The 16,027-nt window shown below is 57.5% G+C and overlaps 5 protein-coding genes across 5 annotated transcripts; 3 read left to right on the forward strand and 2 right to left on the reverse strand.

Annotated features, from left to right (window-relative positions):
• Window positions 1-1,811: 1,811 nt before the first annotated feature.
• On the forward strand, window positions 1,812-5,302 carry B0I36DRAFT_298043 (fungal-specific transcription factor domain-containing protein; the record flags this gene model as incomplete). The annotated part of the gene is made up of 3 exons (XM_046151938.1): window positions 1,812-2,071; window positions 2,138-3,042; window positions 3,102-5,302. 3 exons carry the CDS (start codon window positions 1,812-1,814, stop codon window positions 4,994-4,996), a joined length of 3,060 nt encoding a protein of 1,019 aa, XP_046006704.1. The 3' UTR covers window positions 4,997-5,302.
• Window positions 5,303-6,228: 926 nt separating this feature from the next.
• B0I36DRAFT_335961 (3-oxoacyl-reductase) lies at window positions 6,229-7,434 on the reverse strand. The gene is made up of 2 exons (XM_046155550.1): window positions 6,661-7,434; window positions 6,229-6,437 (listed from the first exon to the last, which is right to left on the reverse strand). Exons 1-2 carry the CDS (start codon window positions 7,263-7,265, stop codon window positions 6,236-6,238), a joined length of 807 nt encoding a protein of 268 aa, XP_046006705.1. The 5' UTR covers window positions 7,266-7,434; the 3' UTR covers window positions 6,229-6,235.
• Window positions 7,435-9,191: 1,757 nt separating this feature from the next.
• On the forward strand, window positions 9,192-10,902 carry B0I36DRAFT_388648 (aldehyde dehydrogenase). Its single transcript, XM_046161262.1, has 2 exons — window positions 9,192-9,310; window positions 9,407-10,902. Exons 1-2 carry the CDS (start codon window positions 9,206-9,208, stop codon window positions 10,811-10,813), a joined length of 1,512 nt encoding a protein of 503 aa, XP_046006706.1. The 5' UTR covers window positions 9,192-9,205; the 3' UTR covers window positions 10,814-10,902.
• Window positions 10,903-10,974: 72 nt separating this feature from the next.
• On the reverse strand, window positions 10,975-12,395 carry B0I36DRAFT_277003 (rhamnolipids biosynthesis 3-oxoacyl-reductase). The gene is made up of 3 exons (XM_046151406.1): window positions 11,556-12,395; window positions 11,274-11,491; window positions 10,975-11,221 (listed from the first exon to the last, which is right to left on the reverse strand). Exons 1-3 carry the CDS (start codon window positions 12,120-12,122, stop codon window positions 11,155-11,157), a joined length of 852 nt encoding a protein of 283 aa, XP_046006707.1. The 5' UTR covers window positions 12,123-12,395; the 3' UTR covers window positions 10,975-11,154.
• Window positions 12,396-12,795: 400 nt separating this feature from the next.
• On the forward strand, window positions 12,796-14,698 carry B0I36DRAFT_368460 (4-coumarate-CoA ligase; the record flags this gene model as incomplete). The annotated part of the gene is made up of 4 exons (XM_046159625.1): window positions 12,796-13,111; window positions 13,172-14,172; window positions 14,229-14,332; window positions 14,440-14,698. 4 exons carry the CDS (start codon window positions 12,796-12,798, stop codon window positions 14,696-14,698), a joined length of 1,680 nt encoding a protein of 559 aa, XP_046006708.1.
• Between the last annotated feature and the right edge of the window lie 1,329 nt (window positions 14,699-16,027).

Genomic DNA, 16,027 nt, shown 5'->3' on the forward strand with positions numbered 1-16,027 from the left:
ATTGTGCATCGCTCGAGATGTGGTGTGGTTTGAAGTCCCCGCAACGGCCGCATGCCTGCTCCAGCTTCGAGGTAAGGAGAGGTGTGGTTGAGAGCCGGCACAGAAGCGTTTGCTGTGTTTGGCGTGAGACTTGGCCGTTGTTGGCCAGCCAGATCCAAAAGCCGGGGCAGCACCTTGCCACAGGGAGCTTGGGCGTAGCGCGACGCCACCGTGCCTGGATCGTGACTCTTCCCTGCTGGAATGCTACTAGGAAGCACTGGAAAAGCCGTCGTCGACGTGCTGGAGCCCGCCTTGGAGATGCAGACGTCAGTGCCAGTTACACAAGACAGGGGGGTGGGAGCTGCCTGGCTTCTGCCACTCTGGGACCGCACCTTTGTCACGGCTCACCTGGATGTTGCAGGTTCGGAGCAATCGCCGTCCGTGGCATTCGTGGCATGGAGGGCGGTGGGAGGAAGCTGAGGCGAGTCAGGAGAAGCGCTGGGCAAGCAGGCGCGCGACTCAATGCGGGGAAGGAGCACCCCGGGCAAGGATGAGGGTGGGACTGGAAGGCACGGCTGCCAAGGTTGTGGGGTTGTGTGGAGGGTGCGGGGGGTGGCTGCAGCCTGAGGCAGGGGGCCCGCCCCGCTGCCTGGCCTGCCGGCCACTCTGAACTCTGCTGCACCGTCCCAGGTCGTCGTTGCCAAACTCTGCTGCTCAGAGCCTTTATGGTATAGCGCAGACTCGCGTGCTCCAAAGCAGCCGATCACCCTCTCCCTGACCCAGCCATTCCTCGGCGCATCGGTCGCCGTGCTCGCCCTACGATCTCCAGCAAACCACCCTTGCCTTCTCGGTCCCCTGCCTGTGCCTGTCAAGAACAGCGAGAGCAGGCAATCCCGGATGTTAGCAATGGCTTGAAGTGGTTGGGAGGACATCTTCATGCTTGACAGCCGTCATCATGGGCTTTCACGATGGGCGTCTTGTGCACACCAGCGGGCTACGGCTAGCTCTCAGCTGGGGCAACTCGACATCAGACCACGAGACACGATTGGATGCTGTTTCGGGAAAGGGCGCTCGACACCATTCGGATCGCAGCCTGCTGCCCCAGCCCAGCCCAGTCCAGCCTGTGCCGCAGTGCTCGTTCCTCATGCCCGCTCGACCCCGCTGCGCCAACCTTGGCTCGTCCTTGCTCTAGCCGCCTACTGCCGTGGCAAAAGCTGCCATTGTCGTGTCGTGTCGTCGTCGTGCCAGGTTCCCCAGCCTAGCCCTCCATGGTGGCGTAGCATCCCTGAGGCTACCGCACTGGGCTGCCTGGACCCCAATCCCTATTCTCTTCCAGTCCAGCGGCGCCCTTCTTATTAGACACCCCGGTCGTTATGGCTGTCGGAGCTCGGATAGACCAAATTCCCCAGACCCTCCCTTCCCCAGGTTGCGATGCCCGCATTCGTACGGAGGAATAGTCTCTGAGCTCACTGGCCACCAGCAAGGGTCTAGTGCTGTCCGAGAAGAGGCCCGCCTCGTGCTACCCCGTCCCTTGATGATCCGCTGCCCATGGGGAAAGCGGGTTTTGCGAACCCTTCCGGTCTCGTCTCCGACCACTACCACTTGCCCCAGTTCTAAGCTCTACCTCTCTTTGCACCTTGGAATATACGTGGATCTATGCAACTTTGCACCATTCATCCACACAATTCATCGCTGATACAGCTGCTCTCGTTTGTCGCCCTCAGTCTTCACCGTAGGGTTCTATCTATTCGCTCCAATATTTCTCACGTCTCGGGTCTCCTACCAACATTGTTTCCCATTGTGAATGTCACTTTTCGAGGGTCGCCAGCACCATGGCAACCACTTCCAACAAGAAAGCCGCCGAGGCCGAGGCCCCAAAGCCAGACGTGTCGAACCAGGAGAACGTGACTGCTCGGTCCAACTCGACAAAATCTGCCAACAAATCACAAGTCCGCCATCGTGCCTCAGTGGCGTGCGCTTCATGCCGTGACCGCCGCATCCGTTGCGTCGTTCCCAAGGGTGAAAATGAGTGTACGCAATGTAAGCGGACAGGCACAGAATGCATCATCAAGAACGATGATGAACGCAGGCGGTAAGCAGGCCCCCATCAATCTTGACATATCGCAATTTGCATTCTGACCAGCTCTTGTCGGCACAGACCAATTTCCAAGGCGTACATGTCATCACTTTCAGATCGCATCAACATGCTCGAAGGAATGCTCCTTGACAAAGGCGTAGTTCCACCTCCGCCCCGGCATCCGCCCAAGACCAGGCATGGTTCGCAAACAAAGACGGAGGATGTGCAAGACAACGTTGAAGGATCTCCAGAGCCCGAGCACAAACAAGCAAATGGACTGCGACAGTCTCCAATTGGCGAGGTGCCGTCACCTCCCGACTCAGCAAGTGACGACTACGTCATGCATGACAGCCCTGGATGGCCCGAAGGTGCCAATGTGGCCGTTACAGACTTCCAGCCTCTGCCCAAAGAGCAATCGCCATTCCGCAATCTGGACCCCAAGCAGGAAGATATCGTGCATCGCCTTTTGTCTACCAAGGGCAACTTATCATTCGATCAGTTGTCCGGGCGTCTGCGGTTCTTCGGTCCCACAGCCAACAGCCATGTGTACGCCGACTCGGCAGACAAGTACGATGCACGCGAACCTGCCGAACAGGTGCGGCGAGCTCAAAGAATCATTCGCTCGCTGTCTTCTGATACCTACAATTACCTGATGGACACCTTTTGGGAGTACTACAACAGCGTCCTGCACGTGATTGACCAAGAGGCATTTGAGGGCGATCGCGACTCGCAGAACCCTAAATTCTACTCGTCCTTCTTACACATCACGGTTCTCGCCATGGGCTACTTCTACTCGGACAAGACACGAGACGACATGAAGCGGATTACCCTCGGCAGCCGCGAGAGCACATTACACCGCGAAGCAAAGTACATGCTCGACACAGAGCTTGAGAAGCCCGGCGGCATTTCCAGCGTACAGGCCTTGCTTATCCTCGGTGATCTTGAGTGCGGTTTGGGACGTGACAACACCGGGTGGATGTATGCGGGTAAGTGTCCGACGCCAGCTACAGCACTGCTTTGCAGTTAGAGACTAACAGCTGAAAAGGGATGTCCAATCGACTGGCATTTGACGTCGGCCTTCACCTGGATTGCAGCAACAATGGACTCCCAGAGAGGGATGTCCGAATCAGACAAATGGTCATGCGATCGTGCATCCTGTATGACAAGTATTGGGCACTGTTTCTTGGAAGGCCCACGAGTATCAAGAGCCAAGACATCGGCATGGATCTGCTAGCACAGCGCTTCACCGAGCTCATGTCACCAAAGTCGGCCAAGTCATTGAAGCCAGCATCGTTGGCGGACCAGAGACTCGAGATATACGAGCAACTGTACGAACTCATGGAGCTTGCCGGTCGCATCGTCGAGATTCGCGACATCAAGAGCAAGCGCCGAGTTGGAGACCATGATGTCTTCTCAACAGGAGAGGTCGAAGACAACGCTTACCTTCACGTGGTTAACCTTGACCGACAACTCCAAAACTGGTACAGACGGCTGCCTGATCATCTGACATGGAAGCCGACAAACATCAAGACTGCAGAGTTTCCCTTCTTCCTCCTGCATCAACAATACCATGTCACCATGATCTTACTGCACCGCCCTTGGGCAAAATACACCACCATTGGGAGTGCTGGCACAGGGACCAGTTCGCAGCCTAGCCCTGGTAGCGTCATCTCGTCGCCAGTTCGAGGGCATCATGATCAACTCTCCACAGCCAACAATGGACAAGCTCTGGGCCTCGGTGACCCAAACAGTCTTGTGCACGACAGCCGCACCTCCTTGTCGAGGAGCATATGCACACAGCAAGCCATTCGGGTTGCCCGGATCTTCTGGCAGCACCGTCAGCGCTTCGAGGGCAAGCGCATGTTTGTGACCGGAATCCAGCATGCGGGAACCGCCTCCATCGCGTTGATTGCTGCGTTGGCGTACCAGCAGAGTGAAGCAGAACGGCGCAGCTACATGAGCTACCTCGAGATCCTGTCGCAGGCAATCAATGACATGAGTGAGACGTATCAGCCTGCCGAGCGGATGGACAGTCTGCTCGAGGCCGTACTGACCCAGGTCCGCGGCGACGCCCCTGAGAATTGGCATCTGCGCACAAACTCATTTGCAGGAAGCGTGGCCGCTCACTCTGGCAGCCCATGGCCCGACAACAGCGCCTACTCTATGCTGCCGGTGCGCAGGGAGCACCCAGATGCAGAATATGCAGGGGTCAATAAGAAGCGCCTGCGTCCTGGACCGAGCCGTCGCGCCTCAGAGATCCCACGGCCCCGGCCGACTTTCGGCACGGCATCGTCTGCGGCAAATCAGCTGCCCTCCTCGTCGCACTTGTTGTCCAACAGTGGCCAGCAGCACGCGTCCCAATCCTTGTCCGGCTTCTTCCCGACATTTGGAGAGTCCACGCCGTTCTTCGACACGATGAACGGGTCCGCGATTGACATAGATCACAACGACGATGTCCCGACCACCCGTAGTGTAGCTGCTGACGACTATGTCCTTGTACCGCCACCAGCCGACGACTGGTCCACGATGAACGGTCTAGCCGGCGATGATCCCGCTGGCCACGGGACAAGTTGTCATGACTTTGGCTTCCAGATGTCTGACTTTGTCTCCAGTGGTGCTCCAGGCATGTCCGCGTCAACTCCGTCCCTACATGATCCTCGTCTGACCGGCAGCGTGCTGAGTGGTCTCGGCGCGAGCAGCAGCCATCTTCACCACCTACATTCTGACAATCACGCTGGTGGAACGCTGAGCGGTGACGAGCACAAAGCAATAGGCGAATCGGCCATGGAATGGATCAACAACGAAGGCACGGGGCTGAACTCGGTAATGGGGATCGAGAATAATGATATCCAGGATGCGAGTGATGGGCGCAGTAGCCGGCTCGGGGCCAACTCAAGTGCAGGCACTCGCAACCACGAGCTAGACTTTTTCAGTTTCTGATTGTTGCTCAGCGAAGTCGGCTTGATGTTTGAAAGGCTGCAAAGATTTCGGATTATGGGAGATGATGATGTGATTCGAAGTCTCTCTGCTCGTATATTTGCTTGGTTAGCGTCTGGATTGGAGATTGGTTGTGCAAAGTGTTTGGGCGAAAAGTTACCCTTCGAGGTCATTATTTGATATCCCAGGAATGGTTGCGCTCAGGTCGAATTTTTGTAAGGACTCTTCATGGCCCGGAATGTAGAGCATGTGATTGAAGCAGGGTAATAGTTATGAAAAGCCAAGTTTCGACTGTCCGCGAGAAATACCAGATTGAATTTCAACGTCAATGACAACGTCCGCGGTCCAAGATGTGCAGGTTTATCTATACAAATGGGGGTGTAGTCCGCGTTGGGGATATGGTCCGACAATCACACGACCAAATCACACCGATACATCGGACCTGGCTGAACATGCGATGAACCCAATCCAACTCCGGGCGCGGACCCGGACTGTCGTCGGGTACATGGAACCACCAGGCACACCTTTTCCACACACAGCACGGTATACCCTTCCCATCCTGGTTGTACCCTTGCATTGCGTGTGCCGCCCGTTGGCTCTCTGTCCTCCAGTATTGCGGGCAACATTGACCAGGGATATATGGGGGGAGGGGGATGTATTTACCCAGCCACGAGTGAGAAGGACCGGGGGTTTGTGAGCGACCGACCACAATCTTGTGAAGATCGCGTGTGTCCCTGCTTACCCGGACCAAGAGACGTTTTCGTCTTCGGCGGCAAAATTTCAGGTAGCTGCTTTGAGCTGAAGAGAATTTTCGCTGGTCTACATGGAGAGGGAAATATTGGGGGTTGGTTAACTGGCTGGCTGAGCGGGAACGGTAAGAGGGAAAGCCTGGAGGGAAATGCAACCCTATCGGTCCCGTTACCAACGTTCTATCTACCCTGTCCATGTGGTGTACCGTACCGAGAACAAATATGGGGGTGGAAGTGAAGTAATCAGCTTGAAATTGGCGCTGGATGCCGAGAAGATGAACACACCGCGTTCAAGTTCGATTACGTACACTCCACCATATGTCACCAGATGAGCTGTTTCTCACGGGATCACAAACACATACTATGAGTACCTGCCACACACCACATCGCATGCTGTCCTCTTCTATCGCTAAGTTCCAAAGTCGGCTCCCAGCTTCCATACCCGTCACTGACAAGCACTGCGTTCCTTCTCTCCCCCCCCCCCCCAAAAAACCTACTGCGTCGTGAACCCGCCGTCGAAAACCACAGCAGCGCCCTGCATGAACCCGGCCAAGGGGGACGCCATGAGGGCGACGGCGTCGCCAATCTCCTCCATATCGGCCATGCGCTTGAGCGGGGTGTTGCGGATGTCGCGCGCCAGCGGCGAGTCCGAGTCCTGGTCCATCGCGGATAGGAGCAGCGGGGTCTTGACGTATCTATTGGTTTGTTTTGTACGAGATACTGTTAGCTTCATTCAGCTCGATTGAAGTGCTCTTCCTGCCCGGGGGATACATGCTCCCAGAGTGACCGCGGCGAGTCCTGACCGGCGAGTCTTTGCTTTACCAGGATCGGTGTTCAGGCCTGAAGCTCAAGTGAACGACTACCAAGACGCGTTCCGGGAGAGCAGAACGAAAAGGAAAAAAAAGAAAACAGACTTACCCAGGACATATCGCATTGATCCTTATCCCCTCGGGCCCGTACGCGTTCCCATCCGCCTTGGTCAGCCCGACCACGCCATGCTTGCTCGCCGCATACGCGGCATGGTACATGGGCGCCCCCGGCGCGACGAGGCCATACATGCTGGCGATATTTATAATCTTTCCCCGTCCCAGCCGGAGCCCGAGATCCTCCTGGCCCATCATGACGCCCAGCTCCGCCTTCTGGCACCGCCACACACCGTTCAGGTTGACGTCCAGCACCCTCAGCCACTCCTCCTGGTCGGTCAGGTGCGTCTGCTTGCCCGTGCCCCCAATCCCGGCGTTGTTGACGGCCACGTCGAGCCGGCCGAACTTCTGGGCCGTGTGGGTGATCCCCTCGCGGACCTGGGACTCGCTGCGCACGTCGAGGTTGAGCTCGAGGACTTCCTCGAGGGATGGGTACTGCTTCCGCAGGGCGGCCGCGGAGGTGGCAAGGAGAGAGGTGTTGATGTCGGCCAGGGCGAGGCGCTGGATGCCGTGCTTGGCAAAGGAGGCGGCCGTGTGCTGTCCGATGCCTGAGGCGGCGCCGGTGATGAAGGCCGTGCCCTTGAGGAGAGCTGCCGCCATTGCTGCTTTTTCTCTCGTGTATGTATATGTGTGTGTGCTTGTGTGTGTGACAGAGATGGTGTGTGTCTGGGCGGCTTTATCGTGGAGGGTCTTGTGCTCTGGTTCGCTTCTGTCGTCGTGGTTTTGACGGCGAAATGTGGTGGCTGAAGTGGCCCTTGATTGAGGTGGTCGTTCTGGTGTTGGCGCCTTCTCCAAACGGTGTTCCCGCGAAGGCTTTGGTTCAACGGGCTGTTGTGCTCATTCCCCTCAAGCCTGGTGTGATGGCATAAAGAGCGATCGGAACCAGTGCAGAGCCAATCTCACGAATGGCATGTATGACTGTTGACAACTACTTCAGAATTCAGGTGACGGCATACAGGGAGCTTATGCTATGGGCGCACGATCTCTTCTACTTGGTGTTCGCCGTGCTGCAGGTTGGCCAACCACAGAAAACGCCTTGTAGTGAAGCCCAAGCTACAAAGCATGGCTACGCGTAGCGCCTAACGCTTCCGGATCTGCTCAGCGGCAGCTAGCTCTCCCCGCATTGCCTGGAGCTCGATCTCGGGGTCAACACACCCGTGTAACCCGAGGGGCTGACTTTACACACGCAGAAACACCTTCTCGCACCTTTTAGTCTTCCCCGGGTTTACATGACTGAGCCGAGTGCTAGACTTCGTTGAATCAGTCCGTTGACGATGGTGGGGTGCACACGACAGGCGGCCGTGGAATTGGGGTCAAACAACGCTAACGCCCAGGAAAGTCAGGGGTCCGTCCCTGCCATCGACCACCCATCTTTAGCGCTTGAGATGAACCGCCAGGCTGTAGGCCCCCGCAGCCCGCGCCCTGGCTTGGCCACCTCCGGGTTTCCTTCTCCGGAAGACGTGGGCAGGTCTCGAGCTGCATTTCTGGGGGGATGGGCCTCTTATAGCAACCGGGACTGAGATTTGCTTAACCGGTGCTCATCCAGAGGCAACGCCGTGTTTGTAGATTCAGCAATGTTTTTAGAATCAGCAGTGTCTGGAATTAATTCGAGATTGCAGACATGTCAAAGCACGGGTATTCTGGATCTAGGGTGAGTCAACTGAGTGTGTCATTAGGGCCCTGCCCGCACCTACACTGGTCCCTTAAAGGTGACCTCCATTAAGGAAATTACCAGTCTTGATCGCGACCTCCGCACCCAGAATTGCCAGACGAGCACGCCCCCTCCTGGTTCAATTCCGCACGCCCCCCATCATCAAGCTGTGGCAGGATGGGATACAGCTGGGAAGTGGGAAGGAGTCATGTCTTCCCTCATGCCCTCAACTTCATGACTCGATGGTCCCCGTCCCAATGCGGCCGGCTAAGGGTGGCCGCGGCGGCGAGTGTCTCTCCACCCATTCCCCCAGGCCCCTCGATCGGCCCCGGGCCAGGGGTGCCACCATTAACCCACGATCCACACCTCCCGAATCAAAGTCGGGGGCGGACACCACCACTCCTACCCCGCGTTGCAATGCCTCATAATGCCAAGGCAGTTTTGGGGAAGGAGGGAAAACATCTCGCGGTGGGGAGGCCTAGCTGAGTGTAACGCAGACTGTACACAACAGGAGGAGGGCGTGCTTGTAGGCATGGAGTCACGCTGCTCGGGCGCGCGGAGCGTCTCGGCTGGAGAGTGTGCAACGGAGATTACGGGCTCAAGCTCATGCCATGAATGAAGTGGTCCCCACCAGCAGCAAAGAAACCAGAAGCTGGCCTACTACGTAAAGAGTAGCTTACCTTGAACCTCAGTCGTTTGCTCGCTCAACTGCTTGCACATTACTGCTGTAAAGCTGCAATTCCTTATCTTTTAAGCTAATTTCATATCGACCAGCCTCCCCGTGGACAGAGCAATACCACTCTAGACCTGCACTCTGTGGTAGCACACATACTGCATCTCACAGATCATCTCGTTCACATTCCCGTCCCAGCAGCCACAGCCCGTCAAGATGAGCCAGCTCGGTCCGTCTCTCAAAGAGTCCTCCGGCGGCTCCAAGTCGGAGCTGCCCTGGACAAAGGAGAACCTGCCCAAGCAGCTGTTCATCAACAACGAGGTCAGTCTCTTCTTCCGCTCCCGGTTGACAAACACTACCTCTCCCTGGTCCTTTCCGGAGAAAACCAACTAACACTGCCTTGCAAAACCAACACAGTACGTCGACTCCAAAAACGCAAAGAAGCTCGAGCTCTACAACCCCGCCGACGGCTCCCTCATCGCCAAGGACGTCGCCCTCGCGGGTGAGGCCGACGTCGAGTCCGCCGTCGCCGCCGCGGAGGCCGCATACCCAGCGTGGCGCAAGACGCCCGCGACCTTCCGGCGCGACTGCCTGGCCAAGCTGGCCGACCTGATCGAGCAGCACGGCAAGCAGCTCGCGTCGCTGACGCGCATCTCGCTCGGCGCGCCCTTTGGGTCGTTCGGCAGCTTCGAGGTCAACATGTGCGCCGAAGGGTTCCGGTACTTCGCGGGCTGGACGGACAAGTTCGCGGGCGAGTCGTACCCGCAGGACGACGGGTTCATGAAGATTGTGCGCAACGAGCCCCTGGGCGTGACCGCGGGGATCATCCCCTGGAACGGGCCCCTGGGGAACATCGGGATGAAGGCCGGCCCCGCGCTGGCCACGGGCAACGTGTTCATCCTCAAGCCCTCGGAGAAGACACCCTTTAGCGCGCTCGCGCTGGGCACCCTGATCAAGGAGGCCGGGTTCCCGCCGGGCGTGTTCCAGATCATCTCGGGCGACGGCAGCACGGGGGCCATCATCGCAAGCCACATGAAGATCCGCAAGGTCAGCTTCACGGGGTCGACCACGACGGGGCGCAAGATCCAGGAGGCCGCGGCCAAGAGCAACCTCAAGCGCGTCACGCTCGAGCTGGGCGGCAAGAGCCCTGCCGTCGTGTTTGACGACTGTAATCTTGACAACGCCGTGGCGTGGTGTGTCAACGCCATCACGGGGAATACAGGGCAGGTGTGCTTCGCGGCGTCCCGGGTGTACGTGCAGGAGGGCATCTATGACGAGTTTGTGAAGCGGTACAAGGCCGCAATGGAGGAGCGCGGCAAGGCCGTGGGACACCCGGAGGAGGAGGGGACCATCATGGGCCCGCTGGTCGACAAGGCGCAGTTTGAGCGGGTCAGCGGCTTTGTCGAGCGCGGGAGGAGCCAGGGCACGCTGCTCACGGGCGGCGGCAGGGTCGGAGACAGCGGCTTCTACATCCAGCCGACGGTTTTCACCAATGTTCCGCACGACGCCGAGATCTCGCGGGACGAGATCTTTGGCCCCGTGTCGGTGCTCAACAGCTTCAAGACCGAGGACGAGATCATCGCGAAGTCCAACGACACGACGTTCGGGCTCATGGCTGGTGTGTTCACCCAGGACATCAACAAGGCCATGAGGCTGGCAACCGCGTTTGACAGCGGCATGGTGGGCATCAACTGTGTGTCGCTGTGCTTCTTGACGGCCCCGTTCGGCGGCACCAAGGAGAGCGGCATCGGCAGGGAGAATGCCATCAATGCCCTGCGAATGTTTACCGAGACCAAGACGGTCATGATCAACTTGACTTACTAGTGTGCAGGCAGAGTCGGTGGTTGTGTATTTCTTGCACCGGTGTTTAGCTAGATGCGACACGAAGTTTTGAATCAATGTCTTCAATCATTATTTCTTTGATCATGACATGAAAGCTGGTGATGCCGGGAACCATTGCGGTCATGATTGCATGCATTATGTGACCGCAGCTGTGACAGCCTACGGAGATTGAGGCCGGCTACTTTCGACATTGGCAAAATATGATCAGATGCGTGCTAACTGTCACTACACATGAATGCAAGACACACAAAGTCTCGAGTCGAGACAGTTCATGATTTGTTTCCCGCCGTAAATAAAAGCCCTGCACTCTTGGCTCTGCCCTCTCACAGTCTCGACAACCTGCCTGCCGCCAAACGAGCTGCACCATCCACTGCAACATTGACTCCATTCCTGTAGAGAACATCAGCAGGCTACACAATCAAACTGAGCTCAGGTCACTTACACATATTTGCCCGCGGGTGAGCATAAAAAGACTGCGACGCCAGCAATATCATCGGGCTCGCCCAAGCGACCCAGAGGGTTGTCTGCACTGAGAGACTCCTCTCCGCCGAGATTGCTGATCAGCCCCTGTGCCAGCTTGCTAGGGAAGAATCCAGGAGCGATAATATTTGTGGTGATGTTCTTGCCGCCGAGCTCGACTGCCAAATTTCGTCCCAGGTGCTACGGTCACCGGTCAGTCATTTTCATATAGGTGGGTCTATCCCCGCACAAACAAAAGACTTACATCTGCCGCGGCTTTTGAGGCAGAGTACATGATTGTGCCGTGCTCGCCAATGTGCGGGACATTGGTGCCCGCCGTCGAGCTAATGATGAGTACACGCGACGGGTCCTGCCGCGTAGCGGTGCCGGCGAGCTGGGGAAGGAACTTCTGGGTGAGCTCAAAGATGCCACGGACGTTGAGGTCGAGGATCTTGATGGAGGAGCTTGGAGGCGCGTCTTCGAAGCGCGAGCCCCAGGCAGCGCCCGCATTGCAGACGAGGATGTTGAGCCCCTTGGAGCCGACAATCTTCTTGACCTCGCCGGTCAGGCGCACAATGTCCTTGGAGTCTGCGACATTGGCGGCGATGCCGACAGCCTTGCCCTTGATGTTGGGGAGGGCGTTGAGCTTGTCGACGGCCTGGTTGATGCCCTGCTCGCCCTCGAGCTTGCGGGCAGTGACGATGACGAGCGAGGCGCCGGCGAGGAGGAAGCCGGTTGCGATGTGGAGGCCGAGGCCGCGAGAGCCGCCGGTGACGAGAGCCGTCTTTCCCGCGAGGGAAAAGGCCTGGTCAAAGTTGCGGAGGTCCGACATGGCGGCTGATGGCGTAGAGTGTGAGGCGTCCAGAAGACCAGAAGATGTGGTGATGCAATGCAGCGTTGCGGAGAAAGAACGAGAGTTTGACGCAAGAGAGAGAAGACAGACGTAGCCCACTGTGTAGTGACTGCCCCTGCAGTGCGAGCTGTTGCTGCCGTCAGAGTGCCGACCTGCTGGCTGGGGTGAGGTTTCGTCTCGTGTCAGTGCCTGTTGGCCATCTCTAGGTAGCAGTTGAAGATGACCCCCAGCGTAGTTGACGAATGCGCTGTGCGCCGTCACCACGCCCAATGGCACTTTGCCGTGGCAAGCTCGGTACTTTATGGTCCAGCAGGCCCACGCACTGCCCTGTCTGGGGAAGCCCTGGAACTCCGCAGCGGCTGCCTTTACCCCGCGCCCAGCCCCAAGCCACGGCCTCCAACCCCCGGCAGGTTCAATGGCGTCTGTGGCTACTTCGCGATGATGACATTTATTCAATCTCGTCTCGAAAACAGCGGATCAGTCTTGTAGTTTTGTCTTCCTTGGCAGCCTTCGGTTCTCTTTTTCACTCCATCTTCTGGCTTTGATTGTGAGCCTGTCCTTTGACAATCCACCCGGGGACGACTTATAAGCCAAGTCCAAGCGATATTCTTTTGTCATTTCACAAATCCTCACCAGCAACCTCGGGCCCAGCATGGTCTACAAGTCGCCTTTCCCTGACCTCGACCTGCCCTCGTGCAACATCCTGTCGTACCTCTTCCCCAAGGACAAAGCGCCCTACGACGACCCTCTCTGGTACGATGCCAAGACGCCAGAGTCAAATCTCTCGCCAGCCCAGGCTCTCGTCTGGGTCAAGAGACTGGCTCTCGGCCTTGAGAGATTGGGCCTCAACAAGGGGGACGTTGTCATGATCCTCACTCCCAACCAGATATTCGTGCCTGTGGCGTATCTGGGCATCGTCGGTGCCGGCTGCTGCTTTAGTGGTGCCAACCCTGCTTATACAGTACCCGGTAAGTTTTTTGATTTGAACATGCGTCCGTAAAGTGGATGGCTCCTTACTTCTATCACAGAGCTCGTTCACCAAATCAACAACACCACTGCCAAGCTCATCCTCGTCCATCCGAACCATGTCAAGTCGGCTCTTGCCGCTGCCGAAAAGACAAGCTTCCCCCTCAACCGCATATTCCAGTTCTCAGACACCTGGGTGCCGGCGAAAGCCGGGATTACCGACTTCCGCTCCTTCATCGGCAGCGAGGCCGAAGCCGCAAGCTACCAATGGCCAGAATTGACGCCCGAGGAGGCCCGGACGACCGTCGCCACCATCAACTACAGCTCCGGCACCACCGGCCTGCCCAAGGGCGTCTGCGTGTCGCACGCCAACCTCGTCGCCAACGTCGAGCAGACCATCGTCATGCGCTACGCCCACAAGCCCTATCCTTTCGAGAAGCGGCCGAGCGAGCGATGGATCGGTTTTCTCCCGCTCTATCACGCGTACGGGCAGCTGTACACGATCCTGATGGCGACCAAGCTGCGCGTCCCCGTGTACATCATGACCGACTTCCGGTACGAGGAGTTCCTCTTCAACATTGGCCGGTACAAGATAACATCTTTGCAAATCGCGCCGCCCATCCTCGTCATGCTGAGCAAACGGCCCGAGACATCCCGGTACGACCTCCGCAGCCTGCGTGACTGTCTCTGTGGGGCTGCGCCGCTGAGCAAGGAGCTCCAGAACGACTGCCAGAGGCGGTTCGGGATGCAGATCAACCAGGGCTGGGGCATGACCGAGGTGACCTGCGGAGCCATCCATGTCCCGGGCGGGGTCAGTGACGACTCGGGCAGTGTGGGCCAGCTCGATCCCAACTGCGAGCTGAAGCTGCTCGACGATGATGGGAAGGAGGTCGCGCTCGGTGAGCCAGGGGAGATCTACGTCCGGGGACCGCAGATCTGTCTGGGATACTGGCGGAACGAGGAGGCAACAAAGGAGTCATTAGACGCGGACGGGTGGCTGAAGACGGGTGATATTGCGATTTGCAACAAAGAGGGCTATTTCTGGATCGTAGACCGGAAGAAGGTACCTATCTCTTTCATCGCTTCTTGTGTGAGCTGCAAAACTGACTCAGTGTGCAGGAACTAATCAAAGTCAACGCCTTGCAAGTTGCGCCAGCCGAGCTCGAGGGCGTGCTTTTGGAGAACGAGCACATTGCCGACGCAGCTGCCGTGGGTATCACAATGTTTGTCCTCCCTGCCCCAGTTCCCTTTCCCCATTCTACCTTTGCACCATCCTCTCAGACTCTCTCACGCACGATTGACTAACACATGCTCTTGTCACGTGGCACAGAAAAGACGTCGAGGCTCCGCGGGCGTACGTCGTGATTCACGAATCGTCCAAGGGCAGAGTCACACCGCAAGAGATCCAGGAGTGGATCAAGTCGCGCGTCGCGAAGCACAAGTACCTCAACGGCGGCGTCATCTTTATCGACGAGGTGCCCAAGCTCGCGAGCGGCAAGATCCAGCGAAAAGTGATGCGCGAGTGGGCGAAGCGGGACGCGGCGGAGATTGAGCGCCGGATGGCGACTGAGGGGAGGGCGAAGCTTTAGTTCAAGACGATTGCACTTTGCCGTCGGCCTTCAACTGCGGCCTAAATCATGTAGATCTATGCATTTCTTTTGGCAAGGAGATGAGGGTTTGAGAGAGACAGAGAGAGAGAGAGAGGAGAAAGCGAAGTTCAAGACTGGTCATGAGCAGAGAGTGCTTTTGCATTCTGCACGGCCTGTTAGCTTCTGCATAGAAGCCCGACAGAGGAGCATCTGAAATGCAGCGTTTCCCATTCTTCAATAGTAGGGTTCACAAGCATGGGGTACTTGTCAAAACACTTGGCAATCGACTGGCGATCGCAGTCGTCGGGATGTAGGGCTCCTGTCCTGGACAAGTAGACAAGTTCAGACAGCCTCTGCCTTGCCTAGCAAGTGGGATATCCTCCTCGAAATATGGCTTGTGCCCTCTCCTTCTCCATCACAGGTACGACGCATAATCCATGAAAATCACGATACTTGCAGGTAAGCAAGCCCGCGCGCGTGCAAGCCATCAAGCCTGTACAAGGCCAGTTCTCTCTTCGCACAACCGACAACAAAGCAGCTGGAGCCAAAGAGGAACACGCACACGATACAGAGTGCTACCCATAGCCCTGAAACAAACCAAACGCGCCCGGGCTTGGCTCTGCATAATCAGGGTAGGAGCTTCCCGAACAATCCAAAAGACACAAGGGGCTGCTGAGGACAAGTGTAACGGGGGGTCGCATGTCCAAGCTAGCATGCTAGCATGCTGTATTGATGCGCCTGACGACGTGGGCTAATCTGCACCGGAGGCAGAGCAAGCGACGATAGACAGGCTGACAGACAGGGAAGGGTACGGAGCGTGCGTCGTGTGGTGAAAAAGCCGGTGGATTGCGGGAGTCGTTAACCGCGGGTGCTGCAGACTGTGTGGGCATCTTGTGGGGGAAACAGGGGGGGCTTTTCCCCGCATGCAGCAGGCCCCGCTCCCCCGCCCCGGCTGGCCCCACACCCGAATCCCTTGAGGGAACCCGGGGCACAGGGGGGGAGGATGCTTGATGCTTGCTGGGGGTGCTCCACGACGCGGGACCTCGGGGGAGATCCTGGGTCACGTAGTAGTGTTACACGGTGTGTGGACGCACATGGTATCATGCCTGTGAATCCCCTATCGGTGCAGAAAGTCCATGGACGGTCAACGCCGGCGTGCTGATCGCCCTTGCACCGGCTGGCTTTGTGAAACATGCGAGATGCATCGCCACGCTTGCACGCACCAGCTTCGAAAAGAAAGAGAGACAGCCGAGCACTACATGCATGCTACGAAAAGACAGCCTTCCAAGCAGCGGTGAGGGGGAGCAAGCCAGCAAGCTGGCCTCTTGC

The sequence above is a fragment of the Microdochium trichocladiopsis genome (genome assembly GCF_020744255.1).
Source record: "Microdochium trichocladiopsis strain MPI-CAGE-CH-0230 chromosome Unknown B0I36scaffold_11, whole genome shotgun sequence".
Classification (NCBI taxonomy): domain Eukaryota; kingdom Fungi; phylum Ascomycota; class Sordariomycetes; order Xylariales; family Microdochiaceae; genus Microdochium; species Microdochium trichocladiopsis.